This window comes from Leguminivora glycinivorella, chromosome 1 (assembly GCF_023078275.1).
Source record: "Leguminivora glycinivorella isolate SPB_JAAS2020 chromosome 1, LegGlyc_1.1, whole genome shotgun sequence".
Classification (NCBI taxonomy): domain Eukaryota; kingdom Metazoa; phylum Arthropoda; class Insecta; order Lepidoptera; family Tortricidae; genus Leguminivora; species Leguminivora glycinivorella.
In genome coordinates, this window is record NC_062971.1 from 28837030 (window position 1) to 28858257 (window position 21228).

The 21228-nt window shown below is 38.1% G+C and overlaps 1 protein-coding gene across 1 annotated transcript in view; it reads left to right on the forward strand.

The window, feature by feature from the left end:
• Positions 1 to 21228, forward strand: part of LOC125233770 — a 212559-nt gene that overhangs the window by 34214 nt on the left and 157117 nt on the right. Inside the window, exon 2 of the mRNA XM_048139869.1 lies at positions 10701 to 10839. Coding sequence (XP_047995826.1) covers positions 10755 to 10839 — 85 coding nt within the window. The 5' untranslated portion in view covers positions 10701 to 10754. The remainder of the gene's footprint in view (positions 1 to 10700; positions 10840 to 21228) is intronic.

The window sequence follows — 21228 nt, forward strand, 5'->3', positions numbered from 1 at the left end:
TGTATATTGTGTATATCGTTGTCTGAGTGCCAACAACACAAGCCTTCTTAAGGTTCCCGTGGAACTTAGTCAATCTGTGTAAAAATGTCCTATGATATTGATTTAATAATATTTATATATATTTCTGTTTTTGATTTCTATTTTAATTTCATATTTAACTGTCGTGTTAAAGAAGCGTATTGGTAGTCTAATATATTTATGTAATTTATTAGTAATCAACTAGTCATAATTGACCATCTTATGTCTTTATGTGGGCCTATTTAATGATGGTAGGATTGGTAGGGATAACCATGACTTTTATAATGTAATATTTTTATCCTTTCATCAACAAAGCCAACATTTTTAAGTAGTCTACTGTGTACTGTTCGCGATTGGCATGGCAACGAATTCGAATTTGGCGATTTTGGCACGCTTCGCCTTTTAACTCATTCCTGAATAATAATTACATGATAATCCATCCTAAACTACAAAGTTTAAAAAATATATATTGTGAGTTGTGAGGTTCATAATTTATGTTAAACAATGTACAATACGTTAAAAAATCTGAAAATATTGTCAAAATAAATATTTGTTTCATAATACCAATCATTCTTATTATTTATATACTTATTCGTTGCTACATTGTGATTATTTAAAAGTTTAGTACCCACATACCGGCCAATCTCGCGAGATCTCGAAATTGGCGAGATCTCGCGAGACTGGCTTCATGAATTCCCGAGATCTCGCCTGGGCCCCAATCTCGTCGAGATTGCATTCCCTACGCCCAACATATTTGATGGATTGATTAACCCACGGCACTCAACTATGAGGTCTGTGACGTTTCCCATACAATCAAATTTAGCGATCGGTTTAACAGCGGTGGTGAGAATGCAACAGATCCTTAGTAAATTACGTTAAATGCGCTTAATCATCGTGCGTCTGCGGTATATACATTGAGGTTACTATGAGTTTTTGTACCTAAAAATGTACCTATGTATGTTATTTTAGAACGTTGGTTCTTCTTAGCGTTTAGGGGCGCTATCGCTATTCACTTTCTCCATACAATGAGTGCCATTTGCCGTGACGTTTACGCTATCGAATAACGTATTAAATGCTCATGGTGGGCAAACAGGAGCTGTCGGGCGAGTGCGCCGGCTCCTTGATGCGGTCGCGCCGGCCGCGGCCGCGGGCGCCCGCCGCGCCGCGCCGAGGGAACGAACAAAAATAACATAACGAGTCGAGCTTGTAATAACATTTGTCCTAATATATTACTATTGTGACGTCTCACAGCGTGCGGGATTTATGTACTACCGTGCGAACCGTCACCTTATTATTTATTTATATTAATGTCGCCTGTCTACACCTAAATTATTTTTCATTAGTCGCCGCGAGAGATTTCTTCCCTTCCCGCACGTTAACGCCACGAATGAGCAAATTTCGTCTTAAATCCTCGCCCGTTCGGTTCATTAGGTTATTACTTTTCATGTTTCATTGTTATTTCGTTTCACTTGTCACAAAGCATTTTCTTTTATTTTGATGGTAAATGCGTTGCTTGCGAATACATTTTCGTTTTTCACGTTTTCTCGTTTTTGAAGTATGACATTACATCCTTCTGCGTCGCTGGTTTATTGCCGAGTGTCGTGACGTCACTGTCGAGAATCACAACAATTTGGGAAAGACACGTAACTTTGAGTGATGTTTTGATGTTTCCCTTTAACGAAATAGCCTGGTAAATATTAGCGGGAGCTAACTCGGCGTTACAATGATTGCGCGTCGTTGCAGCACGGCTAGCTCATAATTGGCGCGAGATTGTACCGCCGCGACAAAGTCTTCCCGTCCTAATGTAATTAATACAATTAGAAAAAGACGTGTGATCTATGTCGCGGCAGATACTGTCGCGCCATTCATGTGCTAGCATAGTACTGCAGGCGGCATCTGGCGGCATCGATAGCCGGTGCCATACTTGCACCAACTTATGACAGCGGCTAAATGGGCCATCTTTTTCAAAGTTGTCTACCTCACTTTTTTTGTAACATGGGTATTTTTTACGCGATTCATACTAAAAACGCGAGGTCTTTCGATCCTGATAGGAGAAAAAAAATGTCCCAAGATTTCCATACATTTTTCAGACCTTCCATTCCGTTACCGCCATACAAAATGTATGAAAAAATGGTAACAGAATGGGAAAAACACCTTGGGACACAAAAAAAGTGGGGTGAACAACTTCGAAAAAAATGGCCCAAATACGGTTTCGGACCGAAGCTTATTTGATCCCAATGAAGGAACTGCTGCTTTCTGGAATATTAACGAGTAAATTATCTACATATCTTCATTTTGTGATGTATATTAACTTAAAGTAAAGAGTCATTCTAAGCTAACTGCAACAAACAGAAGAGAAAGTGTTGGAGTGCCACTTTCAATGTAATATTTTTACTGAAATAGAATGTTTATGTTGGTTGGTCTTCTTCTTCTTCAACCTAGCGTTTTCCCGGCCTAGCGCCAGGGTCCGCTTTCCTGCTCAGCCTTCTCCACTTTGCCCGGTCTTCGGCATCCTGAGGTGAGAGATTGTTCTCTTCCATGTCCGCTGTCACGATGTCCAGCCAGCGCTTCTTAGGCCTACCGCGGCCGCGTGACCTAGGGTCTTGGACGGTGAGGTTGAGGCATCTGTTTCCGACGTAGTCTACCGGTCTGCGGCGTATGTGTCCATACCATCGGAGGCGACTTTCCTGCAGCTTATCCGCCACGTCACGGATTCCGAGGCTGCCACGGATGTGTTCGTTACGTATGCGATCTAGTCGCGTAACGCCACACATCCACCGCAACATCTTCATCTCTGTGACGTGAAGCTGCTGGACATGCCTTCCGAGAGCAGGCCAGGTCTCGCTACCATATAGTAAGACTGGTCGGATGATGCTCTTGTACACAAGACCCTTAAGCTTCACCGGTATCCTGGGGTCGCAGAGGACACCGGTTACTTCTCGCCATTTTGCCCAAGCAGCGCTAATTCGGGCCTGGACGTCGTGATCGATCTCGCCTGATTCGTGCAGCACAGACCCAAGGTATTTGAATTTATCTGTTTTCAGAACAGATTCGCCTCCTACCGTTATGGGGTCGGGGTCTGTGCCGCCACATGCCATGTACTCGGTCTTCGTAACATTTAGTTTCAGACCGCCGTCCTCTAGCGCACCCTTCCATTGGTTCACTTTGTGCTCCAGTTTCTGTTTGTCCTCATCTGTCAGTGCAAAGTCGTGATGTTTATGTTGGTTGGTACTTAATAATTTTGTGTAGAGTTGGCTTGGTTTGACTTATGCAAAAAATAAATTTATAGTTTAAAAAACTCTAGAAAAACACGCTTTTATAAATGCACGTAAAAGCCAAAAATAAATTATGGATCGTTCAAGTTGTGTCTATTTCTGGGATGAAGAGTAAACTATGTGCTTTTAATTATAATATTTGATTGTAAAAGCGTGGGGCGCTGCAGTCGTGCTGCAAGTCCAGTTAGCGCGCCAATCTGTGTAAACTGCTTCTCGTAATATAGTTTAACTTGATTTCTCAGCAAGTTATACAAAAAGATTTTCCTGTTACAGCGCCCCACGCTTTTACTCACAGAACTAAATCAAGATAGAAGGAAAATGCTCGGCGATTAACAGCGAAACCGAGCGTGTAACGTTTTGTGTCGAGCCTATGACGTCACGAGTGTACTTTAGTGATGGGAACGTTGTCGCCGCGTAACCCATTCGATCGATTGTGGAGTTTGCGTGCGGGATGCCCGCCGAAGTTAAAAATATCGGATGTTCATCTTCGTTGTGAAATGAAGTAAGTATATACCTGTATTCGTGTGATGACAAACAATTCACTAGTAGGTATATAATTTGCCTAAGGCCAGGAACAAAGATTTTAGTAGGTAGGTATTAATACTAGTTAATATTTCGTAATATTTTTAAGAAAATCGACCATGTACTCACAGCATTATCCTCATGTTATTTGTTACAACTTTTAGTAATTTATAAATATAATTAACCATTAACACATTTTTAGAGTTATTTTTATTCATAATAAATATAGAGCGTATTATGTTTGTATTTGTTTTTCTGCCGACCACAAATTCAACGTTAATACCGTAACTGTAACCTATTTTAAAGTTTAATTTACTTTTCACTCGTACTTTATATGTATAGTTTCATAACAATATAAAAACATAATTATAATTTCCACTGCTTCGCAAAATCGATTTAAATCGAATAAGGAAATCGCAGCATACATGACGATATAGTTCCGTGGTGCACCACTATTCTTAAGTTCGACGTGAGTTCGACGAACAAAATAACAAATCTACCTTCACTTTGTCTCGACAGTTTGAATAGCCTATTTTTATATCGCTTGTTTTAAACGCACGCTAAGTCGGACTCGTCAAATTAAAGCCGCAATGGAAAACTAGTTTGACGGCCGTACGTCAGCTAATGTTTTGATGATAAAAATAGGAAAATCGTGTTTTTTATTTAATAAAAAATATTTTAGGACAAATGGTACTTACCGATGATAGGAAACACTTTGTTTAACACCCTTGCTTTTATTGGTGGTGTTTGAACAGTTAATTATCGAATACCGACCCATTTTGTATTTTTCACTGTATGTCACTCGCGGGCAGCGGTCGGGAGCAGACTGACTTGCGCGGCGAACAATGTCGCTCGCTATTTAACTTTTCCGCACGCGAAGTAGATACACTTTTTCCTTCTATCTTGATTTAGTTCTGTGAGAGCGTAGCGAGCGCGAAATTTTTTCATAGTGCTGCGCTAATTTGAAGATTAATGCAATACGGAACTTAAGGATTTCATCTTACTCTGTAAGAGGATAGAGACAAAGGGTTGAATTTTCTCAGTCGCACTCTAGTATATTTACGTTGGGTTGAACCTGGATATGGAACGTGGACGCGACATTTTGCTAAGCAACTAAAAGACTGATAGTGGCTCTGGGAACTGTAGACCTTCGCGACATGCTTAGCAGTAGCGTGGCGTGAAATTTTTCGTTGATAAAGACACCCCCACCCCCCACCTTATTTTCGCTCTTAAGGGTCGCAAGAAAACCCACACCCACCTTTTTTATATACTACGTTAATCTTTCTTTTTTTCGGGGGCCGAGCCCCCTTAATTTACTCTTAAGGGTCACAAGAAAACCCTAACCCAACTTATTTTTAATATTACGTTAATCTTTCTTTTATGCGGGGGGCTTCGCCCCCCGAGCCCTTCTTACTTTTGCTCTTAAAGGTCACAAGAAAACCCTTAACCAACTTATTTTAAATACTACGTTGATATTTATTTAGGCAATCATGGTCGCGCGATAAATGATAAAACAGCAGGCCGTCCCTATCGATGCCCGATGTTTTATCGTTTATCGCGCGACCATGATTGCCTAGCCAGGCAATGGCAGCCGAAACGACGAAGGGGCTGCATATTTAAGGGTCACAAAAAAGACCCTAACCTGACTTAGTTTAGATATACTGATTCGGTCTTTCCTTTTTCCGCTCATAAGGGTCGCAAGAAAACCCTAACCTAGCTTAGGCCTCGCTTCGCTTCGGTCAATAATAGGTTTGTTATAACGTTGAAAACGTAACGTTCGAAGTTCATTACGTGGCCTTTCTCACAAGCGCAAACAGAACTATGATACGATATGCCATCATGGAATGCCAGTGCCTATCTTCGGGCTTCATTATCAGACCTTGAAACCTAATCGTGGTCAAAGTTCATTATAAGACTTTTCTAAGAAACCCAAAAACAGCTATGATAAGAAGTTCCATCATGTAGTTCCAGTTCATATCTTCCGGCTCCAACATCAGACCTTGAAACCTAATCGTAGTCAAAGTTCATTACAATACTTTTCTAAGAAACCCAAAAACAGCTTTGATACGATGTTCCATCATGTAGTTCCAGTTCATATCTTCCGGCTCCATCATCAGACTTTGAAACCTAATCGTAGTCAAAGTTCATTACAAGACTTTTCTAAGAAACCCAAAAACAGCTATGATACGATGTTCCATCATGTAGTTCCAGTTCATATCTTCCGGCTCCATCATCAGACTTTGAAACCTAATCTTAGTCAAAGTTCATTACAAGACTTTTCTAAGAAACCCAAAAACAGCTATGATACGATGTTCCATCATGTAGTTCCAGTTCATATCTTCCGGCTCCATCATCAGATCAGTTCAACAGTACCATATTATTGTATTGTCATCAGAACTGCATACAGCTGCCAATTTTCATTACGCTACGATCCTTGGAAGATGGTTAAATTAGCCTCCGTAGATTCCATTACATAGTTACATACACGACGACCTAATAAAAGCGTGTTAAAAACCGACATGACTTATTTAGTAAGTACTTACTAGGATTAAAATATTGACAAAATTATGATCTCTATTCGACTTGCCAAAAATGACGTTTCGTGTCTAGATTATCCGTTGATGGGGATAAAATTGCAAGTAGTTGAATAGGTATAGATAGGTAAATTATGTTTAAATAGACTATAGGTCAAAAATTAAACATTTCGATTGAATCAAGATTTGACACAAAAACTCACTTCCTTCTCAGCTAATTATGTCGGCAAAATTAGATATACATTTTCGATCTCATGCAAAACATGGTTTAAATCAAATTTTCAGCGCATTTGAAATGTCGCGTTGAATTGTGAAATTAGGTTTATGGCGCATATTAATGTTTATTAGCCGTAATGTTCGTTTCGTAAAATACGTAATCTGTTTCACGGTAAACCCCAACCTGCTTCTCATTGCGCTGGTGGCGTGCCACGAAATTAATATCAAGAATTTGTAACGGAATCATTGAGACGTATATTTTAAGTGTTGTCTTTACCGTATTGCTGATGTTTAATTACTTTAAACGGGCGGGGTGTTCATAATTTTATAGTTTTCATAGTGATGATGTTCATCCATTTGCGCTTTGGCGTAGTTGTTTGAATCGTATGTTTAATGTATTTATTTATCTATATAAGTGAGTTTATCGTCGCCTAGCACCCAAAGCACAAGCTTTGCTTAGTTTGGGGCTAGGTTGATCTGTGTAAGGTGTCCAATATTTATTTATTTATAATAACAATCACCAAAGCAGTAAACACGCAGGTCTCGTATAACTGAATGCCCTAGTAGAAGTTGAAACGATGCTAAAATATGCGCTACTGCTGCATTAATTACAAATATTATTTCAGAAGAGAACATTTTTGAACATATTTTTACTTACGAAAATACGATTTTCATATAGTGAAATAAACAATGTTCCATTTTTCTCCATTTGAGATTACGGCGGGACGACATATAGCCACTGAGAGGTTATTTCCTATGTTCCTTAATACCACTTAACTGTCTCCTTATCCTTAGAGACATTGCAAGTAGGCTGCTCCAATAAGTGAAAATGTTAGGTCGTAAAAACAAGTCGCACCTGTGACGTTTAATTTCGATAAATGGGGCCTAAAACGGCTACGACAAAAAATATCTCTGGTGTGTAAATAAAATTACTCCTCGGTATAATTATGGTACAGACTTTTTGTGAACTGTGGTAATTACGCCTCGACTTAGATATGTAGTAACAACACCAATCATGAAATATTATAAAAGAAAATTGGTTTTGTACCTACAAAAATTCCTTGGTTTTGTACCTTTGACATCATTAAAAGTTCAAGTTTATTTTTGACTCGTTTAAAGAAATGTTATATTGATTTCTTTCATCATCTCGCGTTAGAGTGGTTAACGATCTACTTATGTAGTTAAAATAAATGATTGACCACTTGAGCACTTGGGTCACTTGGTCGGAGTTGAAAATTAGTAACCTAAGAAATAAATTGCATAGATGTAATATGTAACCTAATCTACAAAATGTGAATGTAATTAAATAATTATGAATATTAGGTGAAGGTTTGATAGTTTCAATATGTAGGAAGTCATCGCGGATGCCATGTTTACGCAGCAAACCGCAACGCGAGCGCATGCTCTGTTATTATTATTTATTTTTACACGCGCGCGCGCCGCGCTCGGCATCTCTTTTTATTTCGTGATAGACCACCCGAACTCCAAGTATTGTGGTGGAGTTTATTTTTAAGTTAAGTAGGCAATCCTGAAAGCAAGGGTTGGATGGATATTTACATTGGGGTAGTTCTGAGTGTAAGAACAACAGTTTTCACGGATCTTAGGGTAATAAGCTGCGACACAACATTAAGAAGTGGTAACTGTTGTTAAGTTTTCTGATGTAATGAATTTAAACGTCATACCTATATTTTACCCGTACCCATTTGTGATATCCGTGTCGAATTAGACATCGATGTATGGCATTTTTTTCGTATTATCAATATACCTAGTACTTATATAATAAAATAAGCAATTCAGTTATTCCTGAAGTGTGCCAGGCGAGCCCCAGAGCCTCTTCTGATTGATAGAACAGATTCTGCATTAGATATGGGTTTGTAATGCGTTTGCTCTGTCAGTGTCAAAAACGGTTCCGGTCTGTTTGAAGAAATCACGGATTGATAAGATCATAGCAAATCCAGTATGCCACTTATAAATTTACAAATGTTATGGTTTTGATACGACTTTGACAATCGTATTCGTGATCGACTTTTTAGGTCACTCGCATGCATCTATCATTGCGAGAGATCTTCAAGGTCATTTCAGAATGTAAACAAAAAAACTTTTGAATTCCGAATCGGGCCCCGTTCTTGGCATAAATCTTGTCTTGACGAATGCATCTCGCCCGCGACCCGTAGCCGCTCTTCATTCGTCATTCGGCTATCGGCCCGTATGGACCGGCATAAAAATACTCCCCGACGCAACACTTGATTAATGTATTACGTAAAAATCGTAAAATACCCAATGGGGTAACTTAATAAAGCTAAGGAAGCCAGCTGGGGGAGGGCAGTTTAATAAAGCTCATGGCTGGTTTATTATTTGACCTACCAATAAAATTCATGTGTGAAAAAATATTATACCAATTAGAACTCTGTCAAAGGAAAAAGTTTTAGAGAATGGATTTTCACTAACTACGTCCAACTTAGGTGCATGTCTAAATCTTACTTAAGGTTTTTGACAGTCCTTAGAAAGTCATTATTAAGTTTTGACAACCTATATTACAAACATATTTAACAGTATTTATTATGTAAATACCTAATATGTTGAAATGTAATGATTTAGGTGATTATCATTCATCGGTAACTCGTGGCAGTCGTGGAATTTTGGTGGCACTTGACAGTTGTTAACAGACTAGTGATGTGACAATGTTTTTCCTGTACCTACGAGTCGGAAAAAAGAAACCAATTAAAAGAAGGAATGTTAATCATTTAATATATTATGACATTCGTGGTAAACAATTAATATTTGTTCTAAATGTTCACAAGTCTGCCTACGTCTTCTACTTGAGCAAAATCCACTTTGTGTCTAAGAAAACGATCTTTCAACCTCTACTGACGTAATGGTAAAAAGATCTGAATAGAAGTTCTGAAGGGCTAGCAATTATCCGCCCAATTTTTTACCCGGATAATTGTAATATTTGGAATTTAATTTTCCGGATATCAAGATACAACGGATATTTCGTATATTTTTATTTTATTTATAAAGCCCCACCATGTAGGGAATAATTATTTATTATTTTATATTTACTGAAAAATCACTTAGAAAACTTGTCACATCACTATTCTGTCAAGTGTCACCTAAATGCCACGAGTTACCGATGTGTAGTGATTATGGTAACGGTAGGAAAATTACTAAAGCACCTTTGGTGTTAACACATTTTTGAATTAAATTTATGCTGTGTGTTATGTTATCCATATTTAATTATGTTCTATTCTAACGTAGTTTATAAGTAATACAAACAAACTTCGTGTTATTTCAGCATGACTTATAAATGAGAGCGAACTTAGCTTTATACTTAGAGATAGGTATGCTTATTCATTTACCTTTACCTCTGTTCGCATTCGAATAAGTACAAGAACGAAATAAGAAAAAGATTTTTAAAACTGTGCACATAATAATTACGTATCCGTACATTGTTTGATTTAACTGTAAAAAAATATGTTTATACTTAAATCAAAACCTGATACTTGTGTTTTATGTGTCATATTTATTAATTACATGCTCGGGGATCAATGGCAGTCAATGCCACTTGACTACACACATTTTTCTTAGATAAAATTACTATATCCATTCGCTTTAGAAATAATAAAATGCAAAGCGGAACCAAGTAATAGTTATTTGTTATACAAGGGGCAAAGTTGTATTTTAACGCCGAGTGTGGAATTGAAAAACGAGCAAGTGAAAGGATTCTATAGTTGAACCACGAGCGAAGCGAGTGGTTCGAGAATAGAATCCTGAACTTGCGAGTTTTTTAACACACGAGAAGTAAAATACATTTGCACCCGAGTGTAACACAAAACTTTTCCCCTCACTACAGCGAGGAAACTACAATGCAAAAAATGCGTTTGTCACTGCTTCTAAATAGTAGTTCCACAGGTGGTAAATCATCTTTATTACTAGATTCTCCTACTTTTATCAATTTTAAAGCAGTTAATTTGACGTTATTCAAGGTCAAATTACTTTACCCACTAGTGGATAAAATGCGTTTTTACCCGCTGTTATTAAAGGACAAAACACGTGTTTCCGAGCTAGTGAGGGGAAAAAAAAAACACTTATTGTTGTTAGTTCTATTGAACTAAAATGATGATTGATGTTTCAGTTTCCACACCATGAGACCTTGCGGCGGGTTCGGATAGCAGGCCTCGGTTTGGGGATGCGCGTGAGTGGACCACGGAGCAGCATGGCCGCGCACGCGAGCTCGCGCGTTTTCCTGCTGGCGCTTACGTTGCTCTGCCGAGGTAAGACTCCTTCATCTTTACAGCAGGGAATGGCATGTGACATCTTACCGAGTTTAGGATGAATTTTAATGTAACAACAAAAGGCTCCTACTTATGTCTTTACATCATGTTTACATCATGGGATGGCACGTGACATCTAACCCAGTCATCATCATTCGCTTGCCCTTATCCCAATTACTTGGGGTCGGCGCAGCACGTCTTTTTCTTCCTTACATTTCTATCGGACGTCATCTCATCAGTCACTTGCATTCGTTCCATATCATATCTCACGCAGTCCATCCACCTTTTCTGACCCAGTATAAGATTAATTTTAATGGAACAACAAAAGACTCCTATATCTTTACATTATACGTGACATATATCTTACCCAGTTTAGGATGAATTTTAATGGAACAACAAAGTGGCTATGCTTCTCCTGCTGTTGTTGATGTTGCCGATGTAATGTGTTGTATAATTGAACGTGCAAACCTAGTATCTCAGGCTTCAGGGATGTCCTTGAATGGCCAAAACACGAATGTACTGCTGAGGTAAAATTTGTAAAGTAGAGAGCAATGCAGGAAGTGTATTGTTTTCTTGTTGCAACGTTACGAGCTTTTTCGTCGTCGGTATTTGGCTTTGCATTTACATGTATTGTGTGATTTGTGTGCCATTTATGTACGATTAAGTAGGTTCTGGGTTATGGGATAAGAAAAAACCGCCTTAGAAAACCACATCTAATAATTTTATTTCTAATATTAGATGGTAGAGTGAGTCACCATACATATATATATATTTGTACCCAAATTGAACCCCCACAAAAAACGACGTCTAAAAGATAGATCAAGGGCAACATTGTTTCAGGGGTGAGACTTGTAAAGAGGTGTATAACGCTTTTACCGGCCACTGTGGCAACCCTGTATAATATGTTGCATAGACGTGCAAGTTTTCATTTCCACCTCTTTATATTAAAAACTGTTAACAGTTTTATTAACACGCCAGAATTTATCTCTAAAATGCTACTTTTGTTTTACGAAATAATTAGTATGAATTTGAATAAATATTATACGCACATGAGTTAAGTTAACAAGATTTTTCAATCCAAATTCATGTTAAATTTTACGATTTTTTTTAATAATCGCGCTTTATTTCATAATTCTGTTAACACTATCGTGTTCTAGGGAATATGACGATTATTCTGGCAGGTGTTTCATCTTAATAAGCATGAAATGGCCCGATACGCTAAACAAAATCGACGAACTGCTATCGTTGACATAAATAAATGATGAAAATGTTATTAAACAATCTTTCGCCCAAACGAAGTTCGGTTCTATCGCCAACATATGGAATAGGACTAAATAAGCGACACAGGACACGACAGTTGACGTGTCACTGCCTCACCGCTCGTGTTTTATCGACAAAACGAAAATCACGAAATAGAATTTCGACTGCAATTTTATTGAAATTGTCATCGAACAAGCTTGTGTAGCTATCTGTCTGCTATCGTTTTAGATAGCATCGAGTTCACCACACACAATAGCTACCTGTATCATGAAAAACTTGATTTGCTTATATATGGGTTTTCTAACGGGCAATATAATATTGAATTGGCGGGTGTATGGTTGATGGTTTCATTCGTTTAGTTGTTAATTTTGAGTTAATTAAATTATTTTATTGTTATTTATATGATAACACTAGGAGCTACATAGGTCTAGCCAAAGTAGTCCCAGTTAGATAGATACAATTAGTTATGTTATGATCTGAAAGTTTATAAATAGTACCTAAAATTGTTTTAATTAAGAATCAAATATCATTTGAACCTAAAGTGTTTTCGTTTACCAATAGTCTATTTTAGTTTCCGAATAAAAGATAAAATATAACACTGGCACGTTTTGGGAAAGCTTATACGGGCAGTCATTACCGATGCATTGTGCTTAAAAAAGCCAGTATGAAGACAAAAGCAGACTCACCTTATAAAGCATTTAGTGCCTCGAATCCTTTGGTACGATTCTATTTTTGGCATGGATCCGGACGTTGAAACATGTCTTGATTTCAGAAGCACGCCAAGCAAGCAAATACAAATAGATTATACTGTATTGATCGCCATGTCAGACTATTTCGCCGGGTAAAATTTTCAAACGGCCAGTTTGTTTGCTGGCGTAATTGTAGTGTCAATTACCGTTAATATAGGGTGGAAAGCAAACTTGCTTTATGCGTTCACTCGTAACTAAAGCGGGATATGCTGTACATATTGATAAGATTTATAAGTTACAAATACTAGTAAGGGAAGATTATTGTTGTGTAAACTCAATACGCGAACGCGATATCATTCTTGGATATAACTATTGGGTTGGTAAGAAAGTAATGAGCGAATCATAACCAATATTGTAATTTTTATTTAATTGATTATTTTAATCATTTATCAAAAATATAATGGCCTTCGTTATCTACTACTTGTCTCCATCGTTCTGGTAAAGAATGAATAGCATCGGCGAAGAAGTTCTTAGGTTTAGATTCAAAAAACTCAGCTATGTACTGTCGTAGATGGGCTTGATCATCGAACTTTTTTTCATTCAAGGCATTGCTTAGCGATCTGAACAATGCGTAATCCGTAGGTGCCAAGTCTGGAGAGTACGGTGGATGAGGTATCACTTTCCAACCTAGCTCCAATAGCTTTAGCCGAGTCACTTTTGCAATGTGTGGGCGAGCATTGTCGTGTAAGAAAAAAACTTTAGCATGCTGTGGACGATTCTGACAGATTTTTTGGTTTAAATTTTCAAGCTGATTACAGTATACTGATGCGGTAACAGTCATTCCACATGGTAGGAGTTCCCAGTGAATAATACCATAAATATCCCACCAAACGGACAGCATAACTTTTTTCGGGTGAGGCTCTGTTTTTGGTGCCTCTATTCCTTTTTCGTTTGGAGCTAGCCACTGACGTTTGCGTGTGTGATTTATATATAAGACCCATTTTTCATCTCCAGTGATAAGATGGTCCAACCAGTTGAATGTACGGCGAAAAGACAGAAGTTGTATGCAGATATCGGCACGGCGGTTTAGTTGATCTCTATCAAGTTCGTGCGGTATCCAAACACTGTATTTGTAGTTTTTTCCCAACTCGTGTAAATGTGTTTCTATGGTGACATGAGAGCAGCCTAACTCGGTAGCAAGAGTACGACTCGTTAGCCTCGGTTCTCCTTCAATTAAGGTTTTTAATTTGGCTACATCAATCTTCACCGGTCGACCAGACTTAGGTTGATCTGATAATGAAAAGTCGCCACTACGAAACCGCTGGAACCATCGTTTCGCCGTGGCCTCAGACACAACTTCAGGAGCAACACGCTGACATACATTACGCACTCCTTCGGCGGCTGAATGGCCAGACTGAAATTCATATAGTAAGCAATGCCTTACATGCACTTTTAATTCGTCCATTTTCTTCCTTATATTAGCTCGGCGACAGCTAGTGAATGACTGACGAGAAACTGTGCGACTCGCCCTTTATATACTTTCGACCATAGAAGATTCTAGAACTATCTCAAAAATTTTATGTGGAATTCAATCGATCGCTCATTACTTTCTTACCAACCCAATATATATGTTTTTAGAGATAATACGCTTAGTTATTTAAGGTGTTTCTCAAGGTCCGATGTGTTAGGGCACCATTGTCTAATGAACGGATTAATTTACATTTTATTATTGCTCTATATACCGGGATAGGACGATTGTTCAACTACTACTCAGATACCAAGTATTGATCAACGATATCATTAGTTTGCCACATTGTAGAACAGTTGTGCAAAAATCAATTTACTTAAATACGACATAATTTGAGTCCATCTCACGGGCCGCCTTGCGGTGGCGCTCCTGCCGGGCTGATCGGGCTCCTCACGTCGCGTTTGCCTGGGACGTGACCTGTCCTGAATTTTTTTCTGTTAATCCATTTTGCCGGCCGCAACCGGTGTTACCAAACTTTAGACGTTTATGGATTTTATTAAGACAGTGTTTTACAACATAAATAATGTAAAGATAAAGTAGGTATAAAAGAAATTAGACGCGACGGTAGCGCGATGGTCGCGCGACGGCGATGCGACGCACACGAAATCAAACCTTATCGATATGGAAGTAGACGATGCGATGAGACGCGACGGCGACGGTCGCGCGACCGTTGCCCACGCATCAAGACACGGCGTTAGCTATTGATGTGCCGACAGAAAGTTCGGAAACTTTCCATACTTTGTATGGACAATTGGATGGAAACTTTCCATTCCATAAATTTAATTTCCCCTTATTAACCGTCGCCTCATATCTCAAGAAGGACGGTTATCAAGTCGTCTGTATGTTTTTTTTTTTATGTTTGTTCCTCGATATATCCGTCGTTACTGGACCGATTTAAAAAATTTTTTTTTGATTGAATGTGCTGCATACAGATTGGTCCCATTTTTCTCAGAACCCAGTTCTGATGATGAACAGGATCCTGGAGAAATCTAGGGAACTCCTCAAATCTGAAAGGCATACATATGGTGATTTTTGTGTTTTTAAAGGAACAGTGACATTTGGTGCAGTGGAACTGCTGATGATGGCCAGAACGGAACTCTTCAAATCTGAACGGCACGCTTATAGTAACTTTGGTATTTTTATAAGAACAGCATGCACTTTCGTCCAGAACAGTGACATTTGGTGCAGTGGAATTGCTGATGATGGTCAGAACCGAACTCCTCAAATCTGAACGGCACGCTTATAGTGACTTTGGTATTTTTATAAGAACAGCATGCACTTTCGTCCAGAACAGTGACATTTGGTGCAGTGGAACTGCTGATGATGGCCAGAACCAAACTCCTCAAATCTGAACGGCACGCTTATAGTGACTTTGCCATTTTTATAAGAACAGCATGCGCTTACGTCTAGAACAGTGACATTTGGTACAGTGGAACTGCTGATGATGGTCAGAACCGAACTCCTCAAATCTGAACGGCACGCTTATAGTGACTTTGGTATTTTTATAAGAACAGCATGCACTTACGCCCAGAACAGTGATATTTGGTGCAGTGGAACTGCTGATGATAGTCAGAACCGAACTCCTCAAATCTGAACGGCACACTCATAGTGACTTTGGTATTTTTGTAAGAAAAGCATGCATTTAAGTTCAGAACAGTGACATTTATTTAGTTATGTTTGTTAATAAGCATATTGAGTTTTCAAGTCAAAGTTTGTCAAGCTTCGATTTCTTATAATATAATCGGATTCATGAGGAATTGAGGAAACTCCTCAAACCTTAACGTTATACGTATATTCATTTGTGTTGCCATCTAATAATTAAAGCATTAAAAGCAGTTTTAAAAAATACTTACACATTTCTACATTATCCAACATTCGCAAGTAGCTTTCACCAGAACCCGAAAGGCGACGGTTTTTTTTTCTTAAAAATTATTTTTCGTGAAAGTTTCGAGAATTTTTCCGAAACGTACGGGCCCTGGATATAATGCTTTGGAAGTATACCAAACGATATCGCGTGAGGCTTAAATACCTACTACGGTAGATGGATATTTGATAATGAAAAGTATCTTTCCTGGTTATCAATATTCAATACGACAATAACAAGTAAATGCACTTTTCGTTGCTATTTTTGTATCGTATCAAAGAACTGGCTTTGCTTTTAATTCAGTCACTTAAGAGAAAACAATACCTATAGTAACTGTCCTTTTCGTCGCAGAAAAAACGAATTAAAATCACATTAGGCAATTCAGTTCCTGCCTAACTTTTCCAGTCTCCGTGCACAGTCCCGGTGTATCGGAATAAATGACCCAAACTTGGTTTATTTATATACAGCCTTGCTGAATATTTATGTTCTCTCCGAATTTCACGTTTTAGTCATTCGGAATATAAGTTTGACAAAGTAGAAAATTTCTTAATTTCTGTTCGAATTTTAAGAAAAACACAGAGGAACTTTTTATTCGAGACATTTGAATTTTGATTAGACGACTAAAAAGACAGCTGTATGGAGATTTAGACGAGTTTATAATTTGCGTGGGAGATGTTTTTTCAGGTAAATGTATTTTTAGCTATACGCCTTCCAATTAGTTAATTATAATTAGGTATTGTAGGTACAATATATTTTCGGCCTTCGTCAAAATATAGATCTAGGTATTACTATACAAGTAAGTACCTATCAGAAGTAGTATTTACTACATTCAGGATTTACTACAGAACACTTTGATACTCTTATAAATCTCATTAATAAATATCGGTAAAAACAAATATTTTGAGGACACCTTACATAGATCAAGTTAGCCACAAACTAAGCAAAACTTGAACTACGGGTGGGACATGCTTATATATAGATGAATACAATACTTAATTATACTTTGGAAACTTCCATGACTCAGGATCAAATATCCCCATTGGATTTGAACCCAGGACAGGACCATCGGCTTAGTACACTTACACTTTAGTCACTACCATCAACGCAGCCCGATCGTCAAACCAAATAACCAGTATGTTAGATATTATGAGCAATAGCGAGCATCCGATTCTACCCTACCTCCGTTCTCACCCGGATACCTATACCTAAGTACCTTACTGAATGCAGTTGGTAGATACAGAACACTTGTAAACATGTAATATCAACCATGAGAAATCCGTACCTACTTCTATAACAGGTTTGTAGGTATCATGCTACTGCGCGTCCTCACAATCGTTAGGTATTCGATGGGAATCACAACTTCGGAATAGCGGCTCGTTCCTATACAGAGCACGTGTCAAATTAAAGTTTTTGCTTGCAACGTGAAATTAAAACGATGCCATCTCGCTACTATACAACGACATTTGCCTCTGCATCGACATACCTTCATTTACTTCTATATTAAGCTACATAGTAGTGCGATCGTAATATTTCCAAGGATGCTTATAAAAAATGTATAAGCAAGTCACGCCTGTTAGTTGTTGCGGGCTCAAATAGGATAATCGCACAGTTATTGCCCACGTCGGAATAGACACTAGCCACGCCAACCGCTCGTTTATTTACATGCCATAAGCCATAACTCGGTTATGTGGAAATGTCTTACTGCCGAGCCGCGCCGGCTAACGCGACCCTCGCTTGCTACATTATTAGCCAATAGCTCAAAAGTACCCATGGCTTGATCAGGATCTGGGCTGAAAATGAGTTTTTCTCAAACATGCAATGAAATATTGTCTTTACGTTACTTAAAATGGGCTGGGAAGTATCGCTTTTTGGGCGCAACAACTCGAGAGGACTGTAAAGGGATTTCATATTATTTTTCAGGCCATGGCCTGCAAAGTAACTTTTTTTATAAAATATTGTCCTTTAGAGCATTTTTTTTATTTCATTGTATGTTTGAGAAAAGCACTATACATGCCTCGGCGTGAAAACGGATTCCCGGCCTCGTATTTATCCGGCCTCGCACACGCTCGCTCGGCCGTATATACCCACTTGGCCGGAAATCCTCATTTTCCCGGCCTCTGATGTAATGTACTATTACTCATACGTACTCGTAAGGTTACAGAAAAAGACCACCCGTCTGATTATACCGCTAAAGAGGAAACTCTTAGATATTTTGCGGACTAGTGTATATTTAAAAATATCGATGAACAAACAACTCAATTTACATACTTATAAGTCGTTCCGTTTCTGTAAGGCAGAAAAGCCATAAAACTATTAAAACTCGTTACAATAGCATTAATATTTGCAAAAGGTAAGAAGTTGTAATACGGAGGAAACAGTTTTGACCGTAAACACAGTAAACATAAAGCTTAAAGTGATGGAAAGAAGTGATTGTATCTGGTGATCAAAAGAAATTTAAATCCTGTATAGGGTTGTCACAAGTAAACAAAATAACACAACATTAATAATTCTTTCTAAGCTAAGTTTTGAATACCTGATCACGACATAATTAGCAACACGAATAAAGTAGATTAAGATTCTATATATTATTCAATCTATTAAGTAGAGCCCATTTAAGATAAAAGCTATCTATTGAGTTTTCTGTTTTATTTTAGTTTCCATAATGCAATTTTGTTCATGCAAATAAATGAATTTTGTTAGTTCCGATGTGTAAAATAATTATTAATACGCCTCTGAAGTTTTTATATCAATCCTATTATATAGACTGGCGGATAGTAAGCAAACATTCATTCAGGACTAAATTAGTTTAAATACTGAGGAATGAGGTCACATAGATCTTCATACTATATTCAGCAAGTATGTACAAGTAACATACACATTACATACACTACATGCCGTGGCCATGCTATTCATAAGTGTAAAGTAATTTAACCGGACTTCACAATCCCATGTGTTCATATTTTCTAGTAGAATTTTCCCGTTCCGTGGTTTAACTATGTCGGGTTAGTATCGTTTCGTCTAAAAAGCAGCTGGTCTATGTAGCATCTGGTCTAAAAAGCAGCTCGTCTATATAGCATCTGGTCTAAAAAGCAAGTGGTCTAAAAATCAAATCGTCTAAATAACAGCTCGTCTATGTAGCATCTGGTCTAAAAAGCAGCTCGTCTACGTAGCATGTTGTCTAAAAAACAGCTCGTCTATGTAGCATCTGGTCTAAAAAGCAGCTCGTCTATGTAGCAACTGGTCTAAATAGCCACTGGTCTAAAAGTACCTCCTCCTGCTCAGCCTATATACCTACGTCCCACTGCTGGGCAAGTGGGCACAGGCCTCCTCTCATGCATGAGAGGGTTTGGGCAATAGTCCCCACGCTTGCCCAGAGCGGATTGGGGACTTCACATACACCTTTGAATTTCTTCGCAGAAGTATGCAGGTTTCCTCACGATGTTTTCCTTCACCGAAAAGCAACTGGTAAGTATCAATGATATTTCGTACATAAGCTCCGAAAAGTTAGAAACTAGGTTTGAACCCGAGGCCTCCGGATTGAAAGTCTAGCGTACTACTGCCACGCCACTAGTGCTCGACAAAAAGTACATTTTATAATTACTAAGTGTTTTAAAACGCTGATGATGTAATTAGCAAGCAGTCTTAAAGTAACCAAGTCCACTCTGTATCCAATAAATCAATCTGTTTGCAATTCATATTGAAACTCCTTTACATCGGAAACATACTGGCCACTTTAGACTACATACTGATTCCGTATTTGATTAGATTAATGACAACTACATTCTATTATGTGCTGTTTTCCTGCGATAATGCAATATTATTTTATGGTTATGTGAAATAGTTAACATAAATTATGAATCCCGGACCGAGTAGTGGAGAGCATACACAGCAGGAACTGGTATTTATAGAGAGCCAGAGAGGAGGTAAATCGCTATTACATGACGGCTATAGATACAATTTGAATAAAACTAATAAAGACAGCACTACACTATGGCGTTGCGTAAACCGTGCCGACTGTAGTGCATCTATAAAATTAGGCCCGCAGCGAAACAATGTGAGGACACCCCCAACTCCACATTCCTGCCGAAGAAACAAATTTAGAAATGAAGTAGATTTGATAATTGATTCCTGTAAAAAAGAAGTATGTAAGAATTATGCCCCCGTTAAACAGATTTTTGAAGAACAAATAACTAAATTGAATTTACATGAAAAGTCAAAAAGAAAAATAATAGAAATGGATATGTATGTGTCGAAAAAAGATACACTAAATAGAAAACGAAGAAAATTTCTAAATTTACAAAAAACCAACCCCCTAAATTTAAATGACGTCGAAGTACCTGAAATTTTGGCCACAGACTTTTTGGTATGGTGTGATGGAGACAATAATGACAAAATATTAGTATTTTGTACCAAAAAAAGTCAAAATACAATAAAAAACATTAAGGGCAAACAGTTTTTCGGAGACTCCACCTTCAAAAGAGTTCCCAAACCCTTCAAACAACTTTTCACGTTACAATTGGATATTGGAAGTAACGAAAACCATACGAATATTGTTCCAGTTGTCTATGCCCTCCTCCCTGACAAAACAAAAAGAACATATATCAGATTGTTTGAGGCACTTAAAAGAGAATTATCGCTTGACATAGACTTTTTCAAATGTGACTACGAAGTAGGCCAATACAAAGCGTTCAGAATGGTATTCCCTCAAGCTAAGTTGACTGGATGCTACTTCCATTTTAACAAAAATGTATGGGATAAGGGTGAAGAAATGAATCTCACATCAACAAAGGAAGGACGCCACGCTGTCAGATTGACCGCGAATTTACCATTGATTCCCACCGCTTGTATAGCCGACGCTTGGATTAATATTATACAAATAACACCTGATACGGACGAAATGCGGGATTTCCATCGGTATGTAAACAAGCAATGGCTTTCATTACCCATGATAAGCTGTGCCAAGGAAAGACATCGCACGACGAACAGTGTCGAAGCTTGGCATAGAAGATTGAATAGTCGAGTGGCCCGAAAGCCCACATTTGTTTATT